The sequence below is a fragment of the Haliotis cracherodii genome, unplaced genomic scaffold (assembly GCF_022045235.1).
Source record: "Haliotis cracherodii isolate W230 unplaced genomic scaffold, xgHalCrac1.p SCAF_19, whole genome shotgun sequence".
Lineage (NCBI taxonomy): Eukaryota > Metazoa > Mollusca > Gastropoda > Lepetellida > Haliotidae > Haliotis > Haliotis cracherodii.
In genome coordinates this window covers 7,856,937-7,874,700 of record NW_027266274.1, presented here as the reverse complement: position 1 = coordinate 7,874,700, position 17,764 = coordinate 7,856,937, and the positions used below count along the sequence as shown (strand labels likewise).

General features: G+C 40.5%; 1 protein-coding gene across 1 annotated transcript in view; it reads left to right on the top strand.

Moving 5' to 3' along the window:
* Positions 1–359: 359 nt before the first annotated feature.
* Positions 360–17,764, top strand: part of LOC139466725 (choline/ethanolamine kinase-like) — a 41,125-nt gene continuing 23,720 nt past the window's right edge. The window contains exons 1-2 of the mRNA XM_071248382.1: positions 360–1,053; positions 15,064–15,289. Coding sequence (XP_071104483.1) covers positions 779–1,053; positions 15,064–15,289 — 501 coding nt within the window. The 5' untranslated portion in view covers positions 360–778. The remainder of the gene's footprint in view (positions 1,054–15,063; positions 15,290–17,764) is intronic.

The following is a 17,764-nucleotide window of genomic DNA, read 5'->3' as shown; positions in this document are numbered from 1 at the left end:
TTTTCAGTTGTGAATATTATTTTTCAAATTCTTTTAACATGGGAATTGTGATACTTTATTTGGAAATTAAACAATTGTCAAAAGTATCGTGGTGAGGCTTATACACAATTTGAAAATACTCGTACGCCGCAATAACTCAGTTCCGAACATATATTCCGGTATGAATATTACATTCGTCATTCCTCAATCCCTGTACGTTATAAATATTGACGTGGTTTGGGTGATGTGTCATATTTTTACGTCGTATCACGTGAACTCAGACACTTCAATAGCCATTGGCCGAAAGCTCTTTGTGAAATTGCGTCATGACTTTCTGCGCATGTATTGATTATAGGGGGGTATTCCCTAAGAACCCTAAGGGTACACGGAAAGAAATATGCTCCATTTGAAACGTTATCAGTTGATTTTGTTGTAAATGCAGCTAATCTTTAAGGACAGCTAAAAATAACATACAATAATAAACAGCTGATATAAACAATGCATGGTGTGTGCCTTGTTTCGCAACAGCACGTGGGAACTTCGTATCAGCTGCAATTGACAACATATTCTGAAAGATCGTGACAGATTCCGGATTGTGTATGTCTAAATATATTTAAAACACGGACGGTGAATATTGAACTTTACTCCAACAAATGTCAACTCAACACTTATCGTCTTTGAATGAAAGTGAATACCATACTTGATTCGGTGCCATTATTGGAACTCTTTGAAAATTGCAGGCATAAGAGTTACTCCCCTTGCCGGATACAGTGATGCGGGTTTAGAAGCAGCGATTTCCATGCTTGTGTTTATCAAATTTTATCTGGGCCAGGTGTTGCCCGCGAACTTTGACCTCCCTGGATTGACTATGCTACCTATATTGTTAAGCACGTGGAAGAAGATCCTACATATACTAGCGTCGCTGTTCGGTATTCGGAGAGGCGAGTTGACAATGGAAGGCGATGTTGTAAGCGAGGGAGATGTGCGGCGCAAAGCCTACAGCTGGTGCAGAGATTCGTTGCATGGTTCCTGGGCCAAAATAACAGAGGATGAAATTATTGTAAAACATTTGAGGTGAGGATTGATATAACTGCTGATCGTGGCAAATATGTTTTAATACGATAACCAGCAGTGATGCTGATCGAAATATGTGTACTCAATCGATACATGTTTACAGTCTGGTGATGTAGCCGTGCAAGGCCCTATACATGGTATAGGTAAACAACAACAAACTACCGAGATCTGTCACACTGTGTAACATTTGCCACAAATAAATTACATAAATTGACAAACATGTCACAAACCTCTTCAGCTTTATGTCCCGTTGTGATATATATCCCTATGCTTCTTTTATCCCTTAAGCATGTTTAAGTGCTTGTATAATCTATCTATCTGTGAGTTTTTCTTATAAATGTATGAATATTCAGTCTCAAATGCTTCACTATCACATTAATGGAAGTAAATGCTATTCTGGTTACAGGAAAATAATATTTACAATTTAAACAAATATTTATTCACCACAAAATGATTGTTTATAACCAAACGTTTCCAGCTTGTAAGTGATGATTGTCTTTTAGACAATAAGATTTGTTTAACTAAAACAATGAAAGGACGCTTTTATAATGTGTGGCGTGGACCAATTATGCTGACACAATAGACGACAACTTATAAACATTCGTGGGGAAATAAGTCCTCAGCATCCCCGCCTTATTGTAATAAAGGAGACGACGATATATTCTCAGGCATCATTAGTTAGTGCAATTTGATCATTGATGGTGATAATTTTAAATTATTCTGTATTCATACATTGTTCATATATACAATCTAAATGTATATATTGTGTAGACAGTAGTGATTACAAGTTTAATTGATATTTTCTTTCATTAATGTGGCACTTTTGATAAGATTCCATGGTATCAAACCATGACATATATGTTAGCTATTATCTCTTCAGAGCTCCAGATAAGCTTTTGGTGTTGTGGGTATTTTACCCATGCATTTTAAAATCATTGGGTATCAGTAATTCTACCTGCGTATTCAAATTTCTGTTACCCACTAGTTTTTATACATGTGGGTATTTAAGTTAAATATTTAAAAACACTGTTCATCTAGTCCCTGCAAACTGGTGTCGTGTGGGTTCGAGAGCTTTATAGGACTCAAAAATACCACGATACTTCCACAAGAAAGTGTGATGGCAAATGATCATGATGTAACTGTCATCGTGGAGTTTGGCAAGGTTGACGCAATGCCCCTTTATAATTTCAAAATAAGTTGCTGATTTGCTAATCGTATACGCAGGGTTACTTCACAATATTTTGATGATACGCACAAGTTTTATTTTTGTAGCGTATCTGTAATGTTCGTTGCGTATTTGATACGCTTGGATTATATTTTACTGTGTATTTCTGCATTTCTGATGCGTATTTCACGCAGATACGCAGCTTATCTGGAGCTCTGCTCTTAATCATGTCAATTAGTACATTTTTAAGTGAATTTGATGAGTCATTGTAGAGTATATGCAAATATAATATGAAACATTGAAAACTGTCAATGCCTGTTTCCAATTCAATATTTTCTGGTGGATATATGCATGCTATTTGGGTTGCAGAGTGTATTAATATTAATGTGTATGTTAGATTTAAATTACTTTCCATTTAAGGTTACTGAAAAAAAGGTTTTTGACATGTTTATGATTTTTTTCTATTCTAATTCAATTTTGATCATTAAAAATTATAACTGTCATGGCTTCATTTACAAGTCCCTAACCAATAACGATGGTGAAACCAATACTCAACAATGGTTGAAACTCACACAATCTGACCTGCGTTATTTCAACATTGCATCTCCAAGTGACCAAGATGTTAACATGGTAAATACAGGCTCAGATAGTTTCTTTAGCCAATGAGTATTTACTCAAGTTATCATTCACATTGGGTATTGAAATTTTATTTATTTTTTTACTTTATTTTTATTTTTGGGTATTTTGAACCAATGAGTCTTTTTAATAATCCTGCTTGAAATGCTGTTTCAAACACTGTTTGAAATTATTTTTAGACACAACAAGAGAGTCAGGCAGGTGGCCAATAGTCTTACCTGTCAATCTTCAAAGTTACCTGCCTGAATATGAATATGAATATTGAAATATTGCACACAGCATAAGAGTCAAATCACATTGTGTTTAAGTTGAAATAATGCAAACAATTACTTGAGAATCTACAAGGAGTTATAATAACACAGAATGCGTAAATAGTCTTAAAATTACCTGCCTACAGTTAGGCTGGTGAAAGAAAATTTCATGCAGCCAGACAAAAACGTTACAGCCACGGGCAGCTGGGCAGGCAGTTATTTTGGACACTGGTTTTAGGTGATTTCTGGGGACACGGGTGGCCCAGTCGTCTAAGGCGCCGCAATTCCCTGTGCAGAGTTGCGTCCCTTGAGCACCCCATAACCTATGATTGTGGGTTCAAATCCCAGTTCGCTCCGATTATGTTTCTAGGTTTGTCAGCACCATACCCGTGCTCGTGGGTTTCACCAAAGTGGTAAACATCTGGGACCTGCATCACTTCGGGCTTTCCTTCCACATTAAGCTGGCATATAATATAACTGGAATACTGTTAAAAGCGGTGTTAAACCCAACTCACTCACTCAGTTGACTTCTTGTGTGTTTCTGTTTGTGTGTTGACCCATATATTACCAAGAGTGAGCAAGACGCATCGCCTTTTCCTTAGCAATATTCGCAGCAGTAGACTACAGTTAACGTATATGGGATGCCTGTGTTTGATTAGTGAAAAGAGATCTGTTAAGAAACCCAGGATATATTGGGTAATTATGCTGAGTGATTCATAGGAGTATTTGTATTCAAGCAACTTGAAATTCATTGGGTAATGCCGTAATGGTGGTTTTCATGTCTTAATGTTGCATATTTTACGTAAGAATGCAGTTGATCTGAAACTGTCATAACTGTTTGCTGCATGTACTTTTATAGTGCCCAGTTGATGATAGCGTTGAACATATGTTAAAAGAGTACTGTTACCTGTCTGTACTATCAAGCTGTACATTTAACATGCTTAGCGTGTTTTGAAAAGATACGACTGATGTTACCAGTAGGCAAGAAGACGAAGACGCTGAATTATTCATAGTCACACTTCTCTATTTGCTGTATGTTTTGAATCAACATTCATTCTAAAATTAGATAGACTTTAAGTTTGAAATAGTTCAGACTTTAGTATAATTTCCTCCAAAAGCAGTAATATATCAAGTATATGATTTTCATCCAATCCACCCACAGCCGTTTACTTGAAATATGTTGAAAGTATATGTGTGTAAATATTGTCTTTTTTTCTGAATCAGTAGCCGTGTAACCATCCACTGCTAGGAAGAGACACGATATGAAAACATAAAAGACTAGGGCGTGTGTGTGTTTCCATACAAAAAATGACACAGCGAAAAAGGGAGGTCATCAAAAGGGTGTTGAGGGTAGGAGAAGAGGAGCATGAGGAAATTTTACATGTATTTGGAGCGGGGGGGGGGCATGAAAAATGTTACATAATTTATTTATTTTTCTTTTGAGGGGCGGGGTCCAGGAAAATATGATACTTTCCTATTATACCAAAAGTCCAGTCCCTAATATGATTTCCAGTAACAACAGGCCAATCCTGTTCAGACCAAATAATGTTTTTTTACAAGCTTTCTTGGTCTTTTTGTCCAAAAACAGGGAACAGAAAAACAAAAAAGTGTTTTAACATGTTGAAGATTATTTTCAGCAAAATATTTTCAAAATGGTTTTGACTGTAATAAGAACAAACCCATGTTTAACCATTTTAAAGAAAATATATATTTTCTAGTTTGTTTTAAGACCCCTATACAGTTCCATACAATGACTTCACTGGAGATAAACCTTATAAGCTTATCAGCCTCCCTTGTAAGGCTAAGCGCTCACTTACCTTCTTATCATGCTTGTCCCAGCTTTTCTGCCTCAACGACCATGTTTGGACAAGAGATAATGTTCTCATGTGCTGAAATACATGCCGATAAGATTGCATACATGTATAATGTGGGGCTTAACATGCCAAAGAGACCATCCGTTAGCAGAAGCACCAACCATTATAATTCTGATGGAATTATTGCTTATTTTGAACCAAATTTCACTGATACAAATATGCTAAAAAATTTATAAGGTATTATTAAAGGTGATGAAAAGCATTGCAACCAACATGATTTATACTATTACTCTAGGTCCAACCGAATTGTGCATTGTCGCCTGAGACTTGGCTGTTGTGACAACTATGCTGCTATATTTATGATGTTTAATATCAGCTAATCCAAATTGTTTTTGTGGCTACCACCATGAAGATGCACTTCACTATTTCTTTACCTGTACGATCTACACCGGCATAAGCAAAAATATGTATTTTTACTCCAAAGGTTATGACCTGAACTCCATTCTTTATGGAAATGGGTGGGGGGGCCCAGTCATCTAAGGCGCGCGAATCGCTGTGCAGAGTTGCGTCCTTGGGCACGCCAGAAACCTATGATTGTGGGTTCGAATCCCAGTTCGCCCCGATTATGTTTCTAGGTTTGTCAGCACCATACCCGTGCTTGTGGGTTTCACCGAAGTGGTAAACGTCTGAGACCTGCATTACTTCGGGCTTTCCTCCCACATTAAGCTGACACGCCATGATATAACTGGAATACTGTTAAAAGTGGTGTTAAACCCAACTCACTCACTTTATGGAAATGCAAATGCTACAGCAAACATGGCAAAGATTAATTTTGAAATACTAACATCTGTTGATAATTTCATATCAGCTTTTCAGGCAGATTTCCAAACTATCATCTAACTCTCATGTAACTGAATTTTACTTACAGCATTTTACTTCAGCACAATCAGAGTCAACAAGTGTTTTCATGCAAAATAATTTTCTTTTATTTATCCTTTATTGTGCATTATACATGATGACCACGGAAGACGCTGATTGCTGTGTTGGATTAACGAGACTGATTAAGGAGTGATTGCCAGTTGTCGGATTAATGAGTGTCCGATTAACGAGACTTGACTCTAATTGATGACATTGTATGGCAACCGGAGAGGTATTGACATAAGTCTTTACTTGTTTACCAATCCAGCTTCACATATTCGGTGAAATAAATATGTTTAATAGAAATAATACAGGGCTGTATTAGACAGGGTATATTTATATGTTGCATTAGTCAGATGTCAGATTACTCAGGGTATATTTAAATGACAATAGAGGGCTGTGTTGGATTAGACAGAATATTGCATTAGACAGATGTTGGATTACACAGAGTATTTTATATGACAATCCAGGGCTGTGTTGGATTAGACAGAATGTTGTATTAGACAGTTGTCGGATTACACAGGGTATATTTAAAAGACAATCCAGGTGCTGTGTTTGATTAGACAGGTGTCGGATTACACGGGGTATATTTATATGGCAGTACAGCGCTGTGTCGGATTAGACAGAATGTTGTATTAGACAGGTGTCGGATTACACGGGGTATATTTATATGGCAGTACAGCGCTGTGTCGGATTAGACAGAATGTTGTATTAGACAGGTGTCGGATTACACAGGGTATTTTATATGACAATCCAGGGCTGTATTGGATTAGACAGAATGTTGCATTGGACAGATGACACAGTTCCAACTGTGTGACAAGGCTTCATGTTAAGACGGTAGATGTTATATTCATGTAATAATAGGACTGCTAGACTAACAAAAAGTAACATCTAGTCTCTAAAATGAACATGTTTTACAGAAAGAAACAGTTGTTATTATTATTATTATAAAATAAAATAAAAAAAGGAGCCTAGTGGCTTTCTTTATTTTCAGATACTGATACTGTAGTTATCTAGACTTGCCAAATATTATAGACTTTCATGGGCTGTATTGGATATATTTGTTTCAGGGTCTGTATGACTATAGGACTGTTTAAATGTATAGAGATTAGACCATGTATTCTGCTAAGCTTTGGATAAAAACAGTTTTCGATCTAAATAAATAGCTGACATGCTCATTTCCTATGTACTGTTGAAACTGGCTTTACCTGTTTACACTCATTGCAGGGGTAAACACCATTTTCATATCCAACTGCAGCGGGTGTGTAGCATGTGTGCAACTCATGAATTGCCCATATGCAGCGGCTGTGTAGCATGTGTGCAACTCATGAAGCGCCCATATGCAGCGGCTGTGTAGCATGTGTGCAACTCATGAAGCGCCCATATGCAGCGGCTATGTAGCATGTGTGCAACTCGTGAAGCACCCATATGCAGCGGGTGTGTAGCATGTGTGCAGCTCGTGAAGCGCCCATATGCAGCGGCTATGTAGCATGTGTGCAACTCATGAAGCGCCCATATGCAGCGGGTGTGTAGCATGTGTGCAACTCATGAAGCGCCCATATGCAGCGGGTGTGTAGCATGTGTGCAACTCGTGAAGCACCCATATGCAGCGGGTGTGTAGCATGTGTGCAACTCATGAATTGCCCATATGCAGCGGCTGTGTAGCATGTGTGCAACTCATGAAGCGCCCATATGCAGCGGCTATGTAGCATGTGTGCAACTCATGAAGCATCCATATGCAGTGGGTGTGTAGCATGTGTGCAACTCATGAATTGCCCATATGCAGCGGCTATGTAGCATGTGTGCAACTCATGAAGCGCCCATATGCAGCGGCTATGTAGCATGTGTGCAACTCGTGAAGTGCCAATATGCAGCGGGTGTGTAGCATGTGTGCAACTCATGAATTGCCCATATGCAGCGGCTGTGTAGCATGTGTGCAACTCGTGAAGCACCCATATGCAGCGGGTGTGTAGCATGTGTGCAGCTCGTGAAGCATCCATATGCAGTGGGTGTGTAGCATGTGTGCAACTCATGAATTGCCCATATGCAGCGGCTATGTAGCATGTGTGCAACTCGTGAAGCATCCATATGCAGTGGGTGTGTAGCATGTGTGCAACTCATGAATTGCCCATATGCAGCGGCTGTGTAGCATGTGTGCAACTCATGAAGCGCCCATATGCAGCGGCTGTGTAGCATGTGTGCAACTCATGAAGCGCCCATATGCAGCGGCTATGTAGCATGTGTGCAACTCGTGAAGCATCCATATGCAGTGGGTGTGTAGCATGTGTGCAACTCATGAATTGCCCATATGCAGCGGCTGTGTAGCATGTGTGCAACTCATGAAGCGCCCATATGCAGCGGCTATGTAGCATGTGTGCAACTCGTGAAGCACCCATATGCAGCGGGTGTGTAGCATGTGTGCAACTCATGAATTGCCCATATGCAGCGGCTGTGTAGCATGTGTGCAACTCATGAAGCGCCCATATGCAGCGGGTGTGTAGCATGTGTGCAACTCATGAAGCGCCCATATGCAGCGGCTATGTAGCATGTGTGCAACTCGTGAAGCACCCATATGCAGCGGGTGTGTAGCATGTGTGCAGCTCGTGAAGTGCCAATATGCAGCGGGTGTGTAGCATGTGTGCAACTCGTGAAGTGCCAATATGCAGCGGCTGTGTAGCATGTGTGCAACTCATGAAGCGCCCATATGCAGCGGCTATGTAGCATGTGTGCAACTCGTGAAGCACCCATATGCAGCGGGTGTGTAGCATGTGTGCAGCTCGTGAAGTGCCAATATGCAGCGGGTGTGTAGCATGTGTGCAGCTCGTGAAGCACCCATATGCAGCGGGTGTGTAGCATGTGTGCAGCTCGTGAAGTGCCAATATGCAGCGGGTGTGTAGCATGTGTGCAACTCGTGAAGTGCCAATATGCAGCGGGTGTGTAGCATGTGTGCAACTCGTGAAGCACCCATATGCAGCGGGTGTGTAGCATGTGTGCAGCTCGTGAAGTGCCAATATGCAGCGGGTGTGTAGCATGTGTGCAACTCGTGAAGTGCCAATATGCAGCGGGTGTGTAGCATGTGTGCAACTCGTGAAGTGCCAATATGCAGCGGATGTGTAGCATGTGTGCAACTCGTGAAGCACCCATATGCAGCGGGTGTGTAGCATGTGTGCAACTCGTGAAGCACCCATATGCAGCGGGTGTGTAGCGTGTGTGCAGCTCGTGAAGCACCCATATGCAGCGGGTGTGTAGCATGTGTGCAGCTCGTGAAGCACCCATATGCAACAAGTGACCAACAGGAGTGCCATGCATGTGAGACAGAACAAGGTTTCAGTTGAAATTGACAAACAGATCAAATAAAAAGCAAGGCACAACAATACAATATAATGTAAACATTGAGAAATGATATGCCATGGGCTTGTGTACACCATAAAAATAGGTCAGCCCATCCTAATGTGTGCCTGGTGGCTCGACTCTACGCATTAATGATTCGACTGTATTCCAGCCCAGCCATTGCTCCAAGCTGCGAGTAGAACAGCAGTAATAGGCTTTAAATTTTATGGGGAGCACTATTTGGCATGATGAATTGATTTTATATTGCAGAATTAATATCTTTTTTCTGTATTTCCAGGTGAAAACATATGTTACTGATAAAAGGTATGCTTTAGATTAAAGATGTAGGATAGAGCCCTCACCATTAGCAATTTATGATATATGTAACCGATTCCAAGGGCGAGACTGAACTTCCCGAGGCAAGTGTGTCGGCTAGCCTGTATCAAAGCCTAGTTTCTATCCTTGTCACATCAAGGCCACTTTTCGTTATCTCATATAGCTTCACAAAAATGGCGACTACCATAGGCAGCAACTTAGTTGATCAGATAACGAAAACATTCACGATTTCATCCCTGACACAAAAACATAGGCAATCATTGGTCTTTTTAAAAGATGAAAAAACAAATTTGTATCAACAAAGACAGGCAGCAGTAAATCACTTTCATACGAAGGCGTACGAGTCGTGGATGTTGATTTTGTGAAACGTTCTCTGATTGGACTATCGATATGTGCGATAGTCCAATCATATTTAGCACAGGAAAGTGGGCTTGATGTGGCAAGGGAGGAAACAAGACTTTGATAAAGAGGCTAGTGGACGGTCTTGCTTGACTAAGAATGTAAGCTTTGGAAAGAGGGAAATTGGGGATATTTCAACACTTTTTCGTCGCAAACACACTTTCCACAAACCTAATGAAATGGACGTCCGATATCTCTTGCTGGCTTTCATGTACTTGAAAATGAGATGTTTTAAAAAAAAGATATAGCAGCACCTCTGTAGCCTTATGGCTCACTGACTAGGCTACAGATACGAAGGTAATGTTCCAGGTATATGACGGAGGTCTGTAAATAATAGAGTCTGGACCAGACAGTCCAGTGATTGACATTATGAGCGTCGATCTGTGCGATTGGGATACAATGACATGCATCAACCAAGTCAGCAAATCGCCTCTTACCACAAGCATAGTCGCTTCTTACGACAAGCATAGGTAGCTGAAGACCTTTTCTCAACCCGGATCTTCACGGGTCATGTTCAAATGCAAAATATATCTCAAGTGAGGTACGTTCTATAGTATATCCCCTGGACAGAGGTCGATGGATCCCAGATGCTGCAGTCCATCCAAATTTACATAGTCTGCCAATTGTAGAGCTGTTTTCATTGCACAACTGTGTTTAATGGAAAAGAAAATGGATAGTGAAATTGATTATTATTGCCTGATTAATTAATTTTCAAAACGTTTGATACTTTAATAGTGCATATTGAGCACATTATAATTAATAGCCAATATGCAATTAAGTTCAGGTGGAAGTAATTTGTAATATATAGCTCACATGGCAGTGGAGCAGACAGTTTATTGTTTGTCACTCTGACATACACATGAACTTTTCTAGCTATACATTGAAAGAGTGAGTGTGTTGGGTTTAACAACGCTTTGAACAGTATTCCAGTTAGTAAGTGATGTGTCAGCTCAGTGCGGGAGGAAAGCCCAAAGTGAAGCAGGTCCTAGAAGTTTTTACTTTGGTGAAACCTGCAAGCACGGGTATGGTTCTGACAAACCAAGAAACATTACCAAGGTGAACCTGGATTCGAACCTAAAACCACAGGTTCCTGGTGTGTCCAAGGGAGGCAACTCTGCAAAGCGAATTGCAGCCCCTTTTACGACTAGGCCATCTGTGCCCCGAAATATTAGAAGATATGTTGGTTAATTTAATTTTTTTATTTATTTTTTTTAATCTATTTATTTATATTTTTCTCCACTAATTTGAAATGTCTTGCTCACCCAGTCTGATCTCAGGTGAAAAATGTTGGGGGCATGCTTTATCATGTTTGTAAAACACCCATGGTACAGGCGACAATGGAGAAACCATTAAATATGGCCTGTTCCAATGCAAACAAAGAGCCAGTGCTCGTTGATTTATGGCCAATTGATCTCTAATCATGCTATTTGGCAGAGTCAAAGACCTTCAGTGACCTCATTAATGTTACACATGTATGTTGTCCCACAGCCGCTAATCACCAAGAAATCATGTCAACTTTTCCATGACAATGATGTTGCAAGGAGCAATATTTTTCTGAACAATATCTCGAACAAATATTTTTGCACTGATGTTTGCTTGAATTAATGATAATGTGATTGATAGAAATATCTGGCCTGTTTGGTTTATGCCATTTATGCCACGCCCCCTTCAAACAGCGTGTTTTAGTACGACTTTTTACACACAAATTACAAGTTGTTACGTATTCATAATATGATGAATTATGAATTGTTTCAATTTAAATTGTTTAATTCACCGGACAATTAATAACAAATAATATCATTTTAGATATATATGGAAAACATACGTTTGTTTCTGTTATAATTACGATCTGTCAACGTTGTGAACGGTCTAATTAATATTCATGAGTCTGCTCAAGTGTACGCGTTGTAACATTTGGATCGAGACTATTATCCCATATTTGGTTATCACGTGACCTCACGGGAAAAGTTTTTTTTTGAAACTAAAGATTATTTAAAAACAAGACAGATAATATAATCCTAAATCCTAAACTATCATTGATAGCAGTAGTTATTTGAATACTTTTTCATCTGTACTTAATTATTGACCATAAAGAAATTTGATATCGATCGTCCGAGAAAGCAAAATGGCGGTCAATCAAGATTCAATATACGACTAGCTACTGAAAACAATAAAATCTGCAAATCCTCGTTGTATGTCAACCAAGTGAAAGTCGTTAGCCACGACTTACAAAATGATCATTCAGACTTTGAGGGTTTGGCAGATCCGCTCGACTGATCAGCATCGGTCGACTGGCTGTCGTCACGCTTTCGCTTCTTGACTGAGGTTACGTATCGTAGCATTGTGAGGATAATGAGGTACATCGATGATGCAAGGTATTTATGTACAGTTGTAAACACATTTTACTCAAATCAACAAGAAGTTCTCAGTAATAAATCCTCGATTAATCAGTGTCATCTCAGTTTATTGCCTATTACAGTGATTGACCGATTGGACTATCATTCTAGGTACGATGTATTTACAGCAATCAAAACAAACAAAGCTTGTCCGTGTAGATAATCTTCATTGTGTTACAACTGCAGACAGAAATTGCTCAGTCCTAACTGTTGATCATGTCCGGTCAAAATTTAAGAATGTCCGGACAGAAAAATTTCAATGTCCGGTAAGCAATATTTTAGACCGGACATTTGAGATTCCCAATCGGACATGTCCGGCGCATATGACGGTTTCCGGACCCCTGGTTTGGTCACAAGGTCTCATCTACAAACAGAGACAGAAGCAATTGCACTCCATCAATTGCACTCTTTGTCACTGCCTCACTGCAGCATGTATATACCGCCTCCGTGGTCCAGTGGTAGGTCATCCGCCAGGAGAGCGGAAGGTTTGAGTTTCGATTCCGGCCGTGTCATACCAAAAGACGTTTAAAGATGGTACTTGTCATCACCCTTACTTGCTCGGCATTAAGGTTGGTTGGTTGGTTGGTTTGTGTTTGACGCCGCACTCTGCAATAATCCAGCTATATGACAGCGGTCTGTAAATAATCGAGTCTGGACCAGACAATCCAGTGATTGGGATCATGATCCACGCAATTGGGATCAATGACATGTATCAACCAAGTCAGCGAGCCTGACCACCCGATCCCATTAGTCACCTTTTACGGCAAGCATGGGTTGCTGAAGACCTATTCTACCCCGGTTCTTCATGGGTCTCGGCATTAAGGGGCTAAAACAGGGACTGGTCGGCTCGGAGTCAGTTTACTGTGTCTGAGTGGGGTACTCATGTTAAACTGCAGCATGGTATCTCAGTGGGCTAGCACTATATAATGGCATGAGTCCGGACTAGTACGAGCACCCACACCCAAGTACATGCACGTCACTATGAAGTGCAATAATCTTGAACGCGACGTTAACCCCATTTCGCGTCACCTCACCATGTATATCAGCTAAACATGGGTCAGATTAGTTTCAACACTTTGTGCCCACTAGGACTCATGAGGATACACGGTGGCCCAGTCGTCCAAGACACCGCTGTGCAGAAACCTATGATTGTGGGTTCGAAACCTGGTTCGCCCCGATTATGTTTCTTGGTTTGTCAGCACCATGCTCGTGCTTGTGGGTTTCACTGAAGTGGTAAACGCCTGAGACCTGCATCACTTGGGGCTTTCCTCTCACATTAAGCTGACACGCCGTGATATGACTGGAATACTGTTAAAAGCGGCGTTAAACCCAACTCAGTCAGTCACACTCTAGGACCCATGAGGGATAGGCTCAACATGTTGGACACGCGTGACATTTTGGTTACAAACATGTGACCAACAGGGTGCACACCAAGCTCCTCACAGGGATAACCCATTCACGGAGCTCTCTTTACTATTGTTGCCACCCGTCAAAACTCCCCACTGTGAAAGCTGGCTGCAACCATGCTTGGAGTTGAGCTCGCGATCGACTAACCATAATGTTTACAAAAAAGTGATGATTGCAGTGACTCTGAATACTCTTACGCCTGCTAAATTATTTTCTTTGTTGCTCAATTTGAATTTCTATTTCATAACAACTATCATGTTATTAGTATAGTAAGAACGTGATGACCGCGATATTGACATTCATAAGTGTATGACCAACATAATTTGACGTTCATATTTTTTTCACGAGACCATATTCTTTAAACGATGTAAACACTGACGGACAACTTCCACCAACTTTCACTCACTCACTCACTCACTCACTCACTCACTCACTCACTCACTCACTCACTCACTCGGCCGCCTCCGTGGTCTTGTGGTAGAGTGTCCGCCCGGAGAGCGGAACGTCTGGGGTTCGATCCCCGTCCGCGTCATACAAAGAGACGTTAAAAGATTGTACTTGTTGTTACCCTGTCTGGCGCTCGTCATTAAGGGGCTAAAACAAGGACTGGTCAGCTCGGAGTCAGTATACTGTGTCTGAGTGGGGTATTCATGTTAAACTGCGGCATGGTATCTCAGTGAGCTAGCACTATAAATTGGCATCAGTCCGGACTAGTACAAGCAGCCACACACACACATACACGTGCATGCACGTCGTTATATAAGTGCAATAATCTTGGGGGCGACGTTAAACCCAATTTCGCCTCACTCACTCACTCACTCACTCACTCACTCACTCACTCATGCTTTGGCTGGTCACACTGAAGACCGGGGTTCGATTCCCCACCTGTGAAGCCGATTTTCCGGTGTCCCTCACCGGGATATTGCTGGTATATTGTTAAAAGCGGTGTAAAACCTCACTCACTCACTCATAAGCATTCTTAAAGAAGTGATTGCACTGGCAGCACTTTTTTAACTATATATCAGCATTTGATATTTTTTTTCTCCAACTATGCACCTGTCCTTTGATATCACAAGTAGGTTTTACAGGAAGGAAAATATTGCCTCTTATTCTCTTATAAACTTTATAATAGATGCAAATAATACCTACTGGGATCCCCTTGGACGCAAAATAGTTGGACATGATCGGGGCGAACTGGGATTTGAACCCACAATCATAGGTTTCTGGTGTGCCCAAGGGACGCAACTCTGCACAGTGAAATCGCAGCGCCTTAGACGACTAGGCCACCTGTGCCCTCTTTTATCAAAGAAAGTATTATAACTTTCATAACCACAGCAGTTTTCTATTTCTTCTTCCAGTGGTGGTCTCACGAACTTCCTATACTTGTGCAGCCTTCCAAAGACACTGGTGCCGGACGCTGGGGAGCCGACCTGCGTGTTGCTGCGTATCTACGGACACATCGCCAAGAGCAGTAAGGAGTTCGTTGTCCACAACTCTGTGGTGTTCGCTCTCCTATCAGAGAAGGGAATGGGACCAAAGTTGTATGGCATTTATCATGATGGAAGGATAGAAGAATACATTCCAGTGAGTGGTCATTGTTTTAGTCCTCAGACGAGACTGTTTTCAATAATTTACAGAGTCTTCCTTTTCTGAAAAATATAAAGTGAAGAACAGAATTCTGGAGAGCACTATACAGACAAGTCTCGTTGATCCGACACTCGTTAATCCGACAATCGGCTTTATCCGACACTAATGATGGGAACCGATTAAATCAGTGTTTTTTAGACCCGTTAATCTGACAGTCTCGCACTCCGACACACCTCATTTGCAGACGAGACTGTTTCAATAATTTACAGTCTTCCTTATCTGAAAAATATAAAGTGAACAAAAGAATTCTCGAGAGCACTTTATTTTGTTTGTATTTCATCAAACATAAACTGATGTGTTCACCAGAAAAAAAGTATCTTTAAAATAGGTTACAAGTGCAAAACAACAGGTTGCAGTAGTTAAAACCCAACAAGCTAACACATGGAAACATAATATTTTGATAATTTTCACAATTACTCCATTAGTGTTAGCTCGTTTGTGGTGGGGGAGATGGGTTTGCTTGATGTATATTGAGTGAGTTTATAATGATAAGTTAAACTGCTATGTCGGTATTTTCTCATATCTTCAGAGTTCAAAATGTAGCACACAAGTATATTTATATGTTGAGATTAATTCCAGCATCGTTTGGTATCAGTATGTCATTAATCCTAGTTACTGTTTCATTATTATGTTAACATAAAGTTAACATTATTAACCAGAATACAATCTTCTTGCAGTTTATTATCAGATAAGTGTATGAATGTATAAATATTATTATAAGAATCTATAGTAAGACAAAACGTCAGTTATACATACATGTATCGTGTGTGATGCTATTTATAGTAACTTAGATAAGACAATTTCCCAGCATGCCTAGGTACGAGCATGCGCAGCAGCACAATGTCAGCCATCTTGTACATGTTTTGTAAACAATGACAAGCAATCCCACCTCCATCCCCCATGACCATCCATGTATATCCTTGTTTTTTACCGTCCATGTATATCCTTGTTTTCTACCGTCCATGTATATCCTTGTTTTCTACCATCCACGCATATCCTTGTTTTCTACCATCCATGTACATGATGTATATCCTTGTTTTCTACCGTCCATGTATATCCTTGTTTTCTACCGTCCATGTATATCCTTGTTTTCTACCATCCACGCATATCCTTGTTTTCTACCATCCATGTACATGATGTATATCCTTGTTTTCTACCGTCCATGTATATCCTTGTTTTCTACCGTCCATGTATATCCTTGTTTTCTACCATCCACGCATATCCTTGTTTTCTACCGTCCATGTACATGATGTATATCCTTGTTTTCTACTGTCCATGTATATCCTTGTTTTCTACCATCCATGTACATGATGTATATCCTTGTTTTCTACCGTCCATGTATATCCTTGTTTTCTACCGTCCATGTATATCCTTGTTTTCTACCATCCACGCATATCCTTGTTTTCTACCGTCCATGTACATGATGTATATCCTTGTTTTCTACCGTCCATGTATATCCTTGTTTTCTACCGTCCACGCATATCCTTGTTTTCTACCATCCATGTATATCCTTGTTTTCTACCGTCCATGTATATGCTTGTTTTCTACCGTCCATGTACATGATGTATATCCTGGTTTTCTACCGTTCATGTATATCCTTGTTTTCTACCATCCATGTATATCCTTGTTTTCTACCATCCACGCATATCCTTGTTTTCTACCGTCCATGCATATCCTTGTTTTCTACTGTCCATGTATATCCTTGTTTTCTACCGTCCATGTACATGATGTATATCCTTGTTTTCTACCGTCCATGTATATCCTTGTTTTCTACCGTCCATGTATATCCTTGTTTTCTACTGTCCATGTATATCCTTGTTTTCTACCGTCCATGTATATCCTTGTTTTCTACCATCCATGTATATCCTTGTTTTACATATATTTCATGTTTCTGGCTTCTCCATGTAGTATTCAATTATTTGTATTAGCCGTTAGCTGTGGGTATATTTACCCCTGCAGTTATTAGGATGGGATGCATTGGATGCCTGTTGTCAAAACACAGGTCATGCTTGACCTCCATAGTATCTAGCATCCAATGTGTTCTACCTGTAGCGTAGCTTGATAGATGTGTAGTTAATTGTCGAAACCAGTTTGTATCGTCTGTATCACTCTCAACAATTGATCCCAAAAGCTTGGGCCTGACCGATGCTCAGTCAGGTACACACAAGTCAGGTACATGTAGTCGATTCTCCTGTGTTTATGACCAATGCTTGGGAAGGTTGTCAGTTGTGCAAGGTGAATCGATCCCTAGCTGGGCCTGACCGATGCTCAGTCAGGTACACACAAGTCAGGTACATGTAGTCGATTCTCCTGTGTTTATGACCAATGCTTGGGAAGGTTGTCAGTTGTGCAAGGTGAATCGATCCCTAGCTGGGCCTGACCGATGCTCAGTCAGGTACACACAAGTCAAGT